Consider the following 14153-nt stretch of genomic DNA (forward strand, 5'->3'; position numbering starts at 1 on the left):
GAAGTTTGCAAGGTGAGTTGCATCAGAAAAGAACATGAGCCCAGTGGTGACACGTTCAAGCGAGCAGCCAGGTTCTTTGGGCTGCCTCTGCAGGTCGTCCTGAGCTTCTAGCCAGGAGTCGGAGGTGTAGAGCTCATTGAACATGTGCTCTTCACGGCCATCCAGGGGATCCTTCCACAAGTGCTTGAAAGGAAACAGATGAATGGTGTTGGCTTGAACGTCAGCGAATGCAGAGCAAATAACTGCTACAAGCAGCTAGTAATGAAATCCTGGAATGCTAAACAATATGAACTGATCATCTTTAGACTTTGTAGGAATGTCCAAGTTGACCCCCGTCTCAACCCAATCATCGGGAAAATTGATGGTCTCCTAGCTGTTGTCATTGTCCAACATCCGCAGGCACCTTCTGACAGAAAACCCATCCAGGTCCTTGGGATTGAAATCGTTGGCTTGAATCATGTCTTTGATGAGATGCATCACTTCAGTCTGCGACTTCTGGTGGCTGCCAGAGTTCATGCACGTCATGAGATGATAGATGGTCATGTTAGGAAAGGGATGAGGAGGTTCGGTGACTGCAGTAGGTGGGTCGAACCCTTGGGCATCGTGCACGTTGGTAGTCATAGGAGATGATTTGGCTAATAGCAAAGATGGGACAAATTTGTCAGGCTCACATGATGGGCGCCGAGGATATAGTCGAGAGAGCCCAATTGCGTTAAATGTCATTTGGAGAGCCTCTCATAGTGTCAAAAGAACCCTTTGGATTCTATGCTGTGGTGGATTCTGAGTCTCTGTTGTACTACTCACAGAAAGATCATTCCCAGGAAAATTAGAGGGATTGATGTCTTCATTGGCAGGCAGAAGGTTGTTGAAACTTCTTGGTACAAAAGTGCATCGTGAAGGACGTTGATGTGATTCTAATAGTAGCCATCCAAGAGTATTATCACAATAGACAAATTCAAAAAGGTGTGCACCTGGAATGTCATAGTTGCCTTTGGTGGCATCTGCCATTCGCAACGTCTGAGTCCAGTAATGCACTAAAAGCTGAGGCACCAGTGACCACACTGACTCGGATACTACTCAGATTGACAACATTAATAGGTGCCTTGCTCTTGCCAGTGAACTTTGCCTTAGGTTCGCAATGGGCTATAGGTTTCGCACAATGATCCTTTGTGAATTGGACTGACTGAAGTGGCTACATCAGATACATGAGTCTAATTTGAGTGACCTGTGGAGTAGATTACTTACAGTAATGCTACTAGTCGTCAATTTTTGTGATAATTGAACTGACTCTTTTGCCTGTTCCCGCCTTTTCTCTGTGGCTGATGCACTTGCCTTCTGGTATTGCCTGCATGTAGCGCAGATGCCAGCTAAGCCCACGAGGATCTGTTTCTTTTGCCCAGGAACAACCTGTTGCATTGCAGTCAGTAAGGACATGGTGACCATTAAAAGGAGCTGGACAAGTGGCAGACCAAATTGAAGCCAAGGAGAGAAACACATTCAAGGTTTGTTACACCTAGGCACTGAAATATGAGAGACTCTGCAGACTTTGGTAAATTTTGAAGACAGTCACAGTAAACGGTTAACTCACGTTATTTTGGTGGTGGTATTGATATCATTTGGATTGCAGCTAGTCTATTTATGTAACCAACTGCAATTCCTCTAATAGGGGGTGAGTTACAGTAGCATAGTCAACCAATACCAATTAACATTGTTTATTGTTTAGAGGTGGGGTGTTGCCTTTTAGCCAGTCAGGCTAGAAGAACCCAGAAAAGCTAGGCATTCATTGACTTAAGTCTAAGACTTGTTGATTTTACACCAAACCTTAATCGTTGGAGTTGACAGATGCCTAAGAGTTAGTTTTGAGAACCTTATTTTTTGCCACTAAGCCGTTTTAGACCTATGTTAGGTCACTGAACCATCAGTTGTTGTTCCCCACACAACGCATGTATACAGCGAACTTTTCCGTATTGAATATGACGTGCAGCGTGTGTGCTCAACTCTACTTTGTCACCTGGCTCACAATGATAAGAGTGAGTTCCACTCATACTAGCAACTTGCTACCATGTCTCATAACACACATCCTTGTGCAAACGGTATTCCGAGTCAGCCATCTTGGGTCAACAACATGATGGCCCACATCAAACCTGATCGAGTTTCAGAATTCTCTACATCTGGGACTGGGGATGATGTCTCTGTATTCTGAGAACCTGATTCGTCGTACACAACAGACCCTTTTATCCTCCCTGCACCATCGCTTCAGCCTCTGTCTGGACAGAACTTGAAGTTTCCAACACCTGTCCTTGCAGCGCTTTTAGACAGGATCTCCAAAAATCAGAGATCGGCCGCTATGCAGAATGACGAACGGAAGGACAGTGACTCAGAAAGGAAGGTGAGTGTTTTCAGCCTCTGTATTACTTTGCAGCACTTATGAGATACCATTAGAAAGCCAAAGCTGATCGAGTAGGTGGCTTGGAGGTGATACGAACACAAGCTACTTGCAACACTCGCAAGCGGAAGCTTGATAATGTCAATATTGACTCCAACAACAACTCCAATGAGAATATCTCTCCGCATTGTGTGCCCAAGCAGCTGTCTCCACCTGGTGCTCCCACTACTAAGTGCATCTGTTGTGAGAAAACAGGAACTGAATGGCAATCAGTCCTTGATGTTATCAAGCATGGTGAGGAGATACGAAGCAAGCAAAATAATGCTATCATTGAGGAAATGAAGGCCTGTACTGCTGTTCTCGAGAGAACTTCTGAGCGCTACTTGGAGGCAGTAACACACACAACACAGTAGATGCTGATGACTTTGTTAATGCATACATAGAGACAGCATCCTTATCAGTGGATGTAATGTCAATATTGTTTGACAGTGTGTTAATAATGTGTGAACAAATAAATGGGTCAGCAAGGTTGAGTCCATGTAGAAGAAGAGGCATGAGCTGGGGCATGTCATTGTAGTCAGCCGAATCCTCCGAGAGTACTGAGTATCACGAATAATGACCATGTAGTCTGTGCAATACACAGATCATCAACCATCAAATGCAGATGACCGAGTACCGATGATTTATTGCCGACGACTTAGCACCGCTGATCGAATACCAGCGGCCTATTACCGACGACTGACTGCCGACGACCGAGCACCAAATATCGACTGCCAAAGACTATGTACTGACGATTGACTGCCGAGGACCAAGGACCTCCGACTGAATACCAATGGCTGATTACCGATGACCAAGTGCCGATGACCAAGTACTGACGGCCGATTGCTGACGACCGACCATCAACTGCCAATGACCAGATGTTGGCAGTCGATGGTCGGTCATCCGCAATTGGCTGTCGGTACTTGGTTGTCGGCACTTGGCTGTCGGTAATCAGCCATTGGTATTCAGTCGGAGGTCCTTGGTCCTCAGCAGTCGATCATCAGTACATAGTCTTCGGCAGTCGATATTTGGTGCTCGGTCGTCGGCAGTCAGTCGTTGGTATACTTCCCTGCCCTCACTCTAGTGACTCTCCTAGGAATATCTAATGACTGACGATCGACTGCTGAAACCCGGCGGCACTTGGCAATTGGCGTACAGGACTTCATCGTCAATGGTTGTTTTTGTGATCATTCAGGCTTGGGCATTGGTACTCGGTAACCAATGCTTGATGATCACACCTCAATGCACAGAGAATCAAGATCTCAGTTGTCGGTCGAAGTATTGTTATTCAATTGTGCCCAGTTGCAAAGTCAAAGTGAATCTCCTATTCCATGTGTCTGGTGGAAGTCACATATGATGATCGTACACTAAGATAAGGATTACGGTCGTGTGCTATCTACATCTTCGGGTATCCTACTTGGACCCTGGTGAATTTGGGTCTTGAACCGTTGAATCAGTGAATCTACGACTTTGAGCATTTCAATGCTCACCCACTCAGCCCTCTGCATCCTTTGAAGCTCCTGATCGGCCCGTGCCAGCTTGTCAGATGTCTCCGCCCAAGCAGTTCGAAATGGTCGCTCTGCCTCCAGGAGCTGCGGTATGGACGGCTCTGGAAGGTTTCCGTGAGTAGTTGTGAAGTCGGCCAGTTGGGTTTGAAGATTCTGCACTATGATAGCAATGAGAACGACGCGCTGACATAGACTTGCAATTAATACTCACATCCCACGTCATGATATGACCCAAAAGGCCGGAACTCCTGAACCATAGCTTGGAGCTCTTCGTTGTCGAGGGCCGGAGGTGCTGGAAGGCATTCAGCATTTGGTGGATTCACTGATGGAGTCAATCAGGTATGGAAGGCCTGGTGTTGCGAAGCACTTACAATATTCCATGGGTTCATCGGACATCTCTTCTGGCCCAAGGTACAGTGCCAGACTGATGGCTTGGCCCGGGGGATCACTGCTCGCGCGGTGGGACGGCTCAGGCACACCAATCCCACCATCGAAGTCGTCTTCCAGGCCGAGATATAGCTCCTGACTGATGTGCGGGGGCATGGATTCATACTCCACCTCATTGTCCAGCCCAAGATACAAGTCATCTGATGGCATGTGTTAACGAATAGAAGCATGTAGGAAGACATCTTACCGAACATTGGCCATTCCTCCCTCATCCACAGATCTGTCGAGCTTGTTGACGATTGTGCTTGACTAGCATCGTCAATGTCCATGTCGATGATGTCAGTCACCAGTGGTTCCGTGAATCGCACTGTGGGGTGAGAGTGCATTGGGCTTGATGGTCTAACTGATCCACAGATCTCACAATTTGATCCTTGAAATGAGTGGTTTATTCGCAAACTCCTGAAATGTGAACATTGTGCAAATAATCCACAACAATGAAATATTTATTGACCGAAGTTTGATTGACTTGTGTCTTTGTAAAACTGCTTCCTTGCCAGCTGTTACAGCATTTCATAACTTTTATTATTGATCTCTATATCCTTGATGTCTAACCAAGCCAACAAGTCCATGGCCGATCTCAAGGAGATCACTGGCCAACTTCTCGTGATCGTCCGCGCTGCCCAGCAAATTCCCCCTGGTCCCAGTCACTTCGCTCTGGCGACACAGGCAAGTGAATTAGTGGTATGTATATTACATCAAAGACATACTTTATATGATCGCTCATCTCCTATCAGGCAAGGGCAGTCTGGGATCATGGCAAGTCCGCATGCCTCCCCGGGCTCGTCTTGTCTTGCTCAAGAGAGTTGATCCAGACCCGCAACTGTTCTCCACAAGAGGCCCCGAACTGGCGCAGCATCGGCCATGACGACCCTCAACTCATGCAGCACAGCTGGTGCAGCAAGGCCCTCGCCTGGCAAGCCTTGGGCGACCACTTGTTCAATCTCGCACACGAGGTCGATGGTAGTGCCACCGACAATGCTCCCGGTCCCTCGACGAGCGTGGATGGTGATGCTTTGGAGAAGGGGAAAGAGAAGGCGAGGGAAGTGGAGCCAGAGCTGGAGAAGGAGATGGAGAAGCCGAAGGAAGAGCAGGAGAAGCCATGCAGGAAGCAGCCTTTCTCCTGGATGTCAAAGCCACTCCCGAAGTCGGTGATGAAGACACCGAAGAGGGGGAAGTCGGGGCAGGAGCAGAAATTGAGAGAATCGGTGGATTCATCGGACAAGGAGGAGGAAGAGGACGGGTTGTCAAAGGTACACTTTGTTTTTTCTGTGATGACCTTTACTCATGCAGTGGTGTAGCCCCATTCCGACACATCCTCCGTGATTGTGACTTGGCGGGTTTCCGCCACCCAACCATCAAGGCCATCCGGGCCTCCCCGATCCCTGGGCTCTCCGAAGAAGGCCCCCTTCGGCCCTGTAACGGTAAGCTAGACTCATTGCCTCAGGTGCCTAATACTAACATTTAGCAGACACCTCCGCTCATGCGCCCTGACGTCCCTGAGTCGTCTCAAGCGACTTCCAAGAGCCCGAGGGATGTGCCCCTGGTTGTGGATGCCGGGGCCATTCTCATTCCCAGACCGGTGAGTACCACCAAGATATTTCTCACTGTCCCGACTGACTGACCATCCCCCACAGAACAACCCGTGCAGGTGTTGCACGCAGTATGAGCTGCCGTGCACCACCAGGTTCGATAAGCGAAAGGGCACAGCCCTTATGTCGTGTGTCCTGTGCACAATGAAGAAAGTGAAGTGCATCTCGGCACATCTCAGGACCCTTGCCGCCACCACACGAGGGCGGTCTACTGAGTGGACGAGGGCCTCATCGACTGGCCCGTCGACCTCCCAGTCGAAGGTGCAGACCCAAAGTCAATCCTGGGGGCCGTCGGTAGTTCCGAGTGAGCCTCGGGGCAACCCCCCCAAGCCATGGTCCCAGGGCCAAAGCAAGCCCACAGGCTCGGTGATGATGCCCATCCCCCCTGCAGCCAGTAAGTAACTTCAATTAATGCAACATTTGCTGTTATTGATTTGATTCCAGTCATTGCATCATCGAGTTCGGCTGCCCCCCATGCAGCCCAGGACTTCCCGATCCTGGACCTCCACTGGATGTCAATTGCGATTCATGAGAGTGCGAATCACATCGCAGCTCTGGAGGCTCGTGCCTCTGCACAGGAGAGCACAATTGATACGCTCCGAAGGCTGCATGAGAGCCTCTGACATCAGATCATGCAGCGACATCCGTCATTCCCCCTCCCGGAGTCTCCTCCCGCTGAACCCTCCTCTCTACTCATGGATCAAGCCGCTCCCGGGTCGCAGTCCCACATCCACTTGGCACCGCTGCCACTCATCGACTTCGGCATCGACTCGACAGGCGAGGAAGGCTCCACCATCGTTGCCCCGGTAACCAAGCCAACACACCCGCCCTCTCAGACTGAAGCGGTGTTGGACCCTCCTACTGCCATTGAATCGACAGTTCCCGTCGATGCAGTTCACAGCCCGGCCGACAATGGCGCCTCCACCTTCGCATTGGCTTTCGCACTTCCGGCCCCCCCGGCAATGAACCCCACCCCGTTGGAGACTCCCAAGGATGGCCCGAGCGCCGGTGAGATTGTTGAGCATGGGTCACCCCTCAACCTTCTTCTGGAATATGATTCCGGTGATGAGCAGGATGCCGTGATGGAAATGTAGATATACCACGATCCATTGTACTATACTGTGAATATTGTGAATTATTTGTACCATAGGATTGTAGAGTACTCAGCAATCAGTACAGCATACCCACCATTGTGCAAACCTCTGAGCCCCACGCATGTAGCAAAGAGTCCCAAGGACCGAGTCCTGAGCATATTGGTGCTCGGTACTCGGTCTTTGCCTTTTGGCTTTTGATCCTCGGCCCTCTGACCTTGATACCCAATGTTCATTGGCACTTAGTCCTCGGTACTCAGTACTTGGTTCGGCTCTCGGTACATGTAATTGGTACTCGATACTCGATACTCGGTGCCCGGTTCGCCATCCTCCCAGATCCTCAGGTACTCAGTCCTCAGCTCTCAGTCCTTGGTCCTCGGTACTCGATACTCAGGTGCCTGGGCCACCATCCCCAACCCTTGGTACTTGGTACTCAATTCTCAGTACTCACCACCCGGGTCGCGGTTCACCATTCTCGATCCTCAGTACTCAGGTTCGGAGGTCTCAGTCCTTCGACCCTCGATACTTGATCCTCACTCCCCAATTCGCCATCCCCGATCCTCGGTACTTAGTGTTCAGTTCACAGGTACTTCAGTTGGCCATACTCGGTACTCGGTTCTGAGGTCTCGGTACTCCGTCCTTCAGTACTTGATCCTCAATGCCCTGGGTCGCCATCCCTGATCCTCGGTACTCAGTACTCGGTACTCGGTGCTCCATTTGCCATACTCGATACTCATTTATATGATGGTTCTTGCTACTAGATCCTCCATCCTCAATAATCATTGATGCACCTACACCATCTAACCGATCGGTCTGATTTACCACCACTTCAACCCATCCATCCTCACAGCATTCATTCATCTCAGTCCACCCATACATACTTTACACATCCACCTCGGCCTACCAGTGTATACAATATTCATTCACCTTGGCTCACCCATTTCATCTCATATACATATGAGATCCATCTATCTCAGGCCCATCTGTCTATATGATATATGTCTTACCTTGGCCCACCCATATACGATATACATCAATCTCGGCCCATTGGTACATATGATGTTCATCTCCCTTGGCCCATCCATCCATATGATATGCATCTCTCTCAGCCCACCCATCTACAAGATATACATCTACCTCGGCCCATCTGTCATATACCTGATCCGACCACTCCGATACTGAATATCCGCTCTGCTTTCCGACCCTTCCGCCCCATCCATCCTCCTGCTCCGTCCAATCACAAGTCCGCATTCCGCCCTACACTTCTGCCTCAACCGCTCAACCGGTCCCCTTCCATAACCTTTCCATTCAACTGGATCTCTTTCCCCTTTTAGATATATACCTTCCCCATTGGTACATAGACCCTTACTTCTGGATCACCGGTAATTCCTATTACCGCTCAATCACTGATCCAATGCGTACATATTGATATCTGCCCCGACTTATGTCTTTGCCTATGTAAAATACTTACAAACTATATCCTTGGTACATAGCTTTACTACATAGTTATCCTGATCACTGCCTCATACATAGTAGTATATAACATATCATGTACTTAGATATTTCTCCTCAGTCTTAATGTTACTTGTCTTCTCGCAGTTATATCTTGTGAGAATTCTCAGTAGGACCTTGCCTCCTCTGGACACAAGTCTCAACTTGTTGTCACCTCCGACCCTCCACTCCGACTTAGAGCCGTGCTCTAAGTCTTCCCCTTATTACTCCACTCCTATCAAATATCCTCCTTTGCCCCTCTGCATTATCCTCCGCCTTTCCCACCCCTACCAACATTCCCCTGCTCCTATCCCCTCTCCGCATCACTCCCCACCTTCTCCGCTTCGCTCCTAGTCGGCCCACCGCTAGTAGCTCTTACTCCCCGACCCTCAGAGCGGACCAAAGTGGTCCAATTGTCCTACCGTCAGATAATGTCGGACCTGCTCCAAATTCAGGGCACATAATCGGCTAAGGGCGCAGCGCAAGAGCTGAAGCCAAGCCCCGACCCCTCTGCTTCCTGAGTCAGCACAGTACCTAACACCATCCATCCATATGATATACCACTATCCCGGCCCATCTGTCTATATGATACATTTATCTTGCCACATCCATCCATATGATTCACATCCACCTCGGCCCATCCATCCATATAATATACTAATACCTCAGCCCACTCATCTTTATGATCCATCTCCCTCGGCCAACTCGTCTACTGTATTCTACTCTAGATATTACGTAGATGGGCCCACCCATCTTCAATGAGGATATTATTACATCGGCCCATGGTCCGCTAACCCATCTAAGATGGTGTATTATGTCCCTCGGCTGGCCCGTCTAAGATGGAGTTTGGTCACTGTAGTATGTGTTGGGTAGGTAAAGGAGCTGCGGCAGATGTTAGAATATGGAAATATATTTCAGTAAATAGCTGAATCAAAGAACATAATTTGTAGTCTGATGCCGACATGATATCACAATGTGCTTTTGCAACTCGGTCAAAATACCACCTATCTGAGCAAAGATAATGTGTATCTACAAAATCAAAACACTAGACATAGCTTATCATCTCCTCAAAACTCCACAACCCTGCTCCTCAGCATTCAAGCCATGAATCATTATGTCACTGCCAATTTGTTAAAATTGGGATATCAGTGCAACACTGGAAAAATTATTGTGGCCATTTTTGTCTTTCCCAATGCCAGTCAGACTTGTGAGTTTGACGTAATACACTGATGTTTGCCTTATCTTCACATCAGGACAGTCTTGCTGTTATTGTATGAATTAAGTACTAGTGTCAGCCTCACACATTGCACCTATCATCATGGCAAGGTGCCAAAGTACTTGAGATATACAGTGGCTCAAAAACTGTCCGCATGTTTTCACATTTTTCACTATCTATGATATTTTATGAGAATGTACAAACACATCAAGGACATGCTGGTACCATATTGGAGTACTACTTCAGGGCTTCCAATTGAGCCCTATGGCGTGGGAATCAGCCGAGATATGGTGGACATATGAGGCTTACAAAATGATGACTCATGCGGACAGTTTTTTGACTCAAATATTTTACAGTGATAATCAGGTATTCTAGTACATTGTGTGACCTCCCTTGGCTTTAATTACTGCCTCTATCCTTCTAGGCATACTCTTAAAACTATATCTAACTATATAAACCAGAATGTCTTATGTGTCATAGTCATAATCACTATGAAAGCCATCTCCTCTGCTCAAAGGGATAATATCCTCTCTTTGTCCTATGCTGGCCTCTCTGCTCATCAAATTTTCTCTAGAACTGAAGTATGCAAGTCTACTGTGGCCAAGTGTATCAAAGAAAGCCATCTGGACAAGGAAAACTCTTGTGGAGGACGTCCACCTCTGCTAATAAGAGGGCTATCATCCAACATATCACTACAGGAAAGGCTAATGATGCCGTCCAAGCCACCCATTATATCAATTCCACCATCACCACCACTGTCTCTTCACAAACTGTGAGGAATGTTCTCAAGGCAGTTCATCTCAAGGCAGTAACAAAGAAGAAATGCCTCTTCTCTCTATCAAACATAGACAGAGAAGACTACCTTTGGCTTGGCCCATCAAAACTGGACTGTAGAGGACTGGAAGCATGTTATATGGTCAGATGAGACCAAAATCGATAGGATTGGGTCAGATGGGAAGGTATATGTGTGGAAAAAGAAGAGGGATTTTCTAACAGACAGAGAGGTTAGTGAGACTGTCAAATTTGGAGAAGGTTCTCTAATTGTATGGGGCTGTATGGGATGGAATGGTGTGGATATACTTGCTGAAGTTGAGGGGAGGATGGATGCTGAGCAGTATGTGGACATTCTAAATGACCACTTGCTGTCTAGCATAGCTGAATTAGGGATTGATGAAAAAGACATCATTTCCCAACAGGATAATGATCCCCAGCACACATCTAGAAGAGCCAGACAATGGTTTAAAGAACATAATATCAATGTTCTTGACTGACCAGCACAGTCCCCTGATGTCAATGTCATTGAACATCTCTGGGGAACACTCAAGAAGAAGCTTCAAGCCTATGAAACCCCCCCTAAAGTAGTATAGGAGCTATGGGAGAGAGTAGCAGTGGAATGAGCAAGGATTACAGCAGAATATTTCCAGAAATTGATTGAGAGTATGCCTAGAAGGATAGAGGCAGTAATTAAAGCCAAGGGAGGTCACACAATGTACTAGAATACCTGATTATCACTGTAAAATATTTGAGTCAAAAAACTGTCTGCATGAGTCATCATTTTGTAAGCCTCATATGTCCACCATATCTTGGCCGATTCCCACGCCATATGGCTCAATTGGAAGCCCTGAAGTAGTACTCCAATATGGTACCAGCATGTCCTTGATGTGTTTGTACATTCTCACACAATATCATAGACAGTGAAAAATGCGAAAACATGTGGACAGTTTTTTGAGCCACTGTATCTACTGTTTCATTTAGGTAATATAGTCAAAGTGTTGTCACATAGTATATCTTCTTTGACCAATTGCAAATGTCTGTGCATCTGAATGACATATCCAAGTCAGGGATTTTCTGCAAGGGTTTGGCACCCACATCAGTCATGATCTTGTTGCTTGTCTCAACAATTCTATTTAAAAAGTTCACTCTCACTGCTTTGTTGGAAGGTACATATGAAACTTCAACAGCCATAATTTAACTGCACATATTCACACAGGGGATGATTTTAGTCATTGTAGTGTTGCATAAGGGTTTGACGCCCATGCACATGGTGACCTCAATGCTTGTCTCGACAATTACAGATCCGCAGTTCACTTCATTGGCTCCCATGACATCTTTCGTTCATAACTCAGTTCATGTATAAAATGTTATATTGAGGATATGACAACTTGACTGGTCAACTTGAAAATTCATTCTTCCTTCGTATGGTATGGGGACTACATGAACAATTTCATTATAGCCCCTTTGTTGGAAGGTACATGCGAAACTTTATTGGTCATAATTTAACTGCACATATTCACTCAGGGGATTATTTTAGTCATTGTAGCATTGCACAAGGGTTTGATGCCCATGCAAATGGCAACCTTGATGCATGTCCCAACAATTACGGATCTGCAGTTCACTTCATTGGCTCCCATGACATATTTCATTCATAACTCAGTTCACATAGAGAACGGTACATTGAGGATACGACAACTTGACTAGTCAGCTTGAAAATTCCTCTTTCCTTCATAAGGTCAAACATGTCAAAGTAAACCTGCCTACAAAATTTACGGCGATTGTGGTGATTGTTGACCATATATAGCTAACTAAGAGGTTTTAATTTGTTCATCAGTTCACTGATATTGTGGCATGTTTGTGAAGCTTGTGGATCCTGTAGTGAAATCTGATGCGAGTCAGGGATGTGGCAGGCAGCACTAAGATAGGCCTGCAGTCATACTTCACTTGATCACGTGGTGTGACCGAGGCGGTGACATGTTGTGATTTTGTGTTACTAACTACTATCAGTCACAGTTATACACGAATGTTATCAGAGGTCGTGCAAAATGCTATCTGGAAGTACTCAATGGCCTCTGTACTTCTTTGACACCCACTACCGCTTGCTTTCCGTTCAGTCCCTTGCCAGTATGCATCCATGAAATGACAGGCTCAGTGTTGAAAATCTACAAGTACTAGTGTGAACAACTTTGGCAAGATATCAAAAAATCAACGCACCGGCGCATGCTATTGAGAGGTACTGATTTGAGAGCCGAAAGCACGTTGCGTTCGAGATCAGTTTGTTTTGATGAAGCAGGATAGTGACGATAAACCTGTTTCACATATCCCCAACATTGCTCGATGAAATTAAGTTCGCAATGAAATTTCAGAAGGAAAAGCACTGAAACTCCTCTTGCTTTGCATGCTCTCTCCAGATTTGACTCGACAGCAATGAAGTCTGGTTGGTTGTACAGCACCCTGGCGACAGCAACAGTTTGTTGCTCCCTTCATACACTGGAAGTTTTTGCACTCTGCAAGTAGCTTTGATTCCTTAACAAGGCCTCAGCTTGTGCAAGATTACAGCCATCCCTTTGAAGAGACCTGCTTTGGGTCCAGCAGTCGTCGCCAAAATACAGTGACTGTGTTGACCCATCTGCAAATGTTGCATTGCCCATCTGAATCTTTTCTTTCAAAACTTTACCATCAGCACCATAAACTGATTTCCCCGTCGCATCTCGAACATTAACCTCCATGCCCCAATTAGATCCAGGCTTCGATGTTCATTTTGGCATCTTTGTTGCTGAGAGAGCTCCAGTCAGTGCGTTTTAGGTGAGTCGTGGCATTGTCAAACACGAGGACATGACTTTCATTGGCGTAGTGCTTCTCAAGAATGTCCATCGCTTTTTCGGCTGGCTCGAGAATGTCATCATTTGTGAAGTACCTGTCCCAATTTTTACCTGCTTTGAAGAAGACATGAGCCTCCTCTTTTCCATCAGGTGAGCGCAACCATCTGTGATCAGCAGAAACGAGATCTGCAACCATCTGTGAAGGTCCTTCCCCCTTGGCATAGGGCACAGCTGTTTCGTTTTTGTGAACCCATTGTGTTTTGCACCGATCATTCGCATAGAATGTGGACTCATCGTGCCACCATACGACTGTCCTCTGCTCATGGAGCAATGGGCGAGGGTAGTCTTCATCTCCGCAAGACCAATCCCGAGTCTTCTCTTTGATGGCTGCCCATGCAGGCAGGAAAACATTCTGTCGGTAAGCCACAACATCATCCCTTTCATGACCATCAACAAATTGACCTTTTGGATCCTTTGCCCAGCGGTAGTCAAGCTTTTTCATCCACCGCTGTGCAGTTGTGAGATGAATCCATTTCATAAGTCCACTCCGTTTCCACATCTCTGGTGTGTCGAGGAAGTTGATAAGGTCCATAGCCCTAACATATTTTCCAATTCCTTGAAGATGCATGTGAATTTCCTGTGCGAGTGCCTCGTCTTTGTCAAGTAATGACTCATTCCATGTCCCGTACATATTAAACGGGAGGTCTTCATGATCTGCAATGAAAGCATGTGTTCATTCACGGAGTACTCATGAGTGTGTAGGTTTTTGTTCTAAAGCCCTCGCAGTGAG

At 46.9% G+C, this 14153-nt stretch overlaps 5 protein-coding genes across 5 annotated transcripts; 2 read left to right on the forward strand and 3 right to left on the reverse strand.

Annotated features, from left to right (window-relative positions):
- Positions 1–979: 979 nt before the first annotated feature.
- On the reverse strand, positions 980–1434 carry EDB91DRAFT_1086779 (uncharacterized protein; the record flags this gene model as incomplete). Its single annotated transcript, XM_041316112.1, has 2 exons — positions 980–1183; positions 1246–1434. The coding sequence occupies 2 exons, from the start codon at positions 1432–1434 to the stop codon at positions 980–982; spliced, it is 393 nt and encodes a 130-aa protein (XP_041171335.1).
- A 628-nt stretch (positions 1435–2062) lies between these two features.
- Positions 2063–2799, forward strand: EDB91DRAFT_1086780 (uncharacterized protein; the record flags this gene model as incomplete). Its single annotated transcript, XM_041316113.1, has 3 exons — positions 2063–2194; positions 2261–2389; positions 2443–2799. The coding sequence occupies 3 exons, from the start codon at positions 2063–2065 to the stop codon at positions 2797–2799; spliced, it is 618 nt and encodes a 205-aa protein (XP_041171336.1).
- Positions 2800–3083: 284 nt separating this feature from the next.
- Positions 3084–4706, reverse strand: EDB91DRAFT_1086781 (uncharacterized protein; the record flags this gene model as incomplete). Its single annotated transcript, XM_041316114.1, has 5 exons — positions 3084–3410; positions 3916–4091; positions 4145–4225; positions 4305–4520; positions 4568–4706. The coding sequence occupies 5 exons, from the start codon at positions 4704–4706 to the stop codon at positions 3084–3086; spliced, it is 939 nt and encodes a 312-aa protein (XP_041171337.1).
- A 217-nt stretch (positions 4707–4923) lies between these two features.
- On the forward strand, positions 4924–7821 carry EDB91DRAFT_1086782 (uncharacterized protein; the record flags this gene model as incomplete). The annotated part of the gene is made up of 11 exons (XM_041316115.1): positions 4924–5061; positions 5115–5630; positions 5679–5801; positions 5846–5959; positions 6015–6097; positions 6149–6363; positions 6414–6503; positions 6675–7059; positions 7128–7404; positions 7455–7624; positions 7647–7821. The coding sequence occupies 11 exons, from the start codon at positions 4924–4926 to the stop codon at positions 7819–7821; spliced, it is 2286 nt and encodes a 761-aa protein (XP_041171338.1).
- A 5456-nt stretch (positions 7822–13277) lies between these two features.
- EDB91DRAFT_1061640 (uncharacterized protein) lies at positions 13278–14096 on the reverse strand (the record flags this gene model as incomplete). The annotated part of the gene is made up of 1 exon (XM_041314465.1): positions 13278–14096. A coding segment is annotated over one exon (819 nt), but the record flags the coding sequence as incomplete, so codon positions are not given.
- Between the last annotated feature and the right edge of the window lie 57 nt (positions 14097–14153).

This window comes from Suillus paluster (genome assembly GCF_016628075.1).
Source record: "Suillus paluster strain FC165 chromosome Unknown EDB91scaffold_105, whole genome shotgun sequence".
Classification (NCBI taxonomy): Eukaryota; Fungi; Basidiomycota; class Agaricomycetes; order Boletales; family Suillaceae; genus Suillus; species Suillus paluster.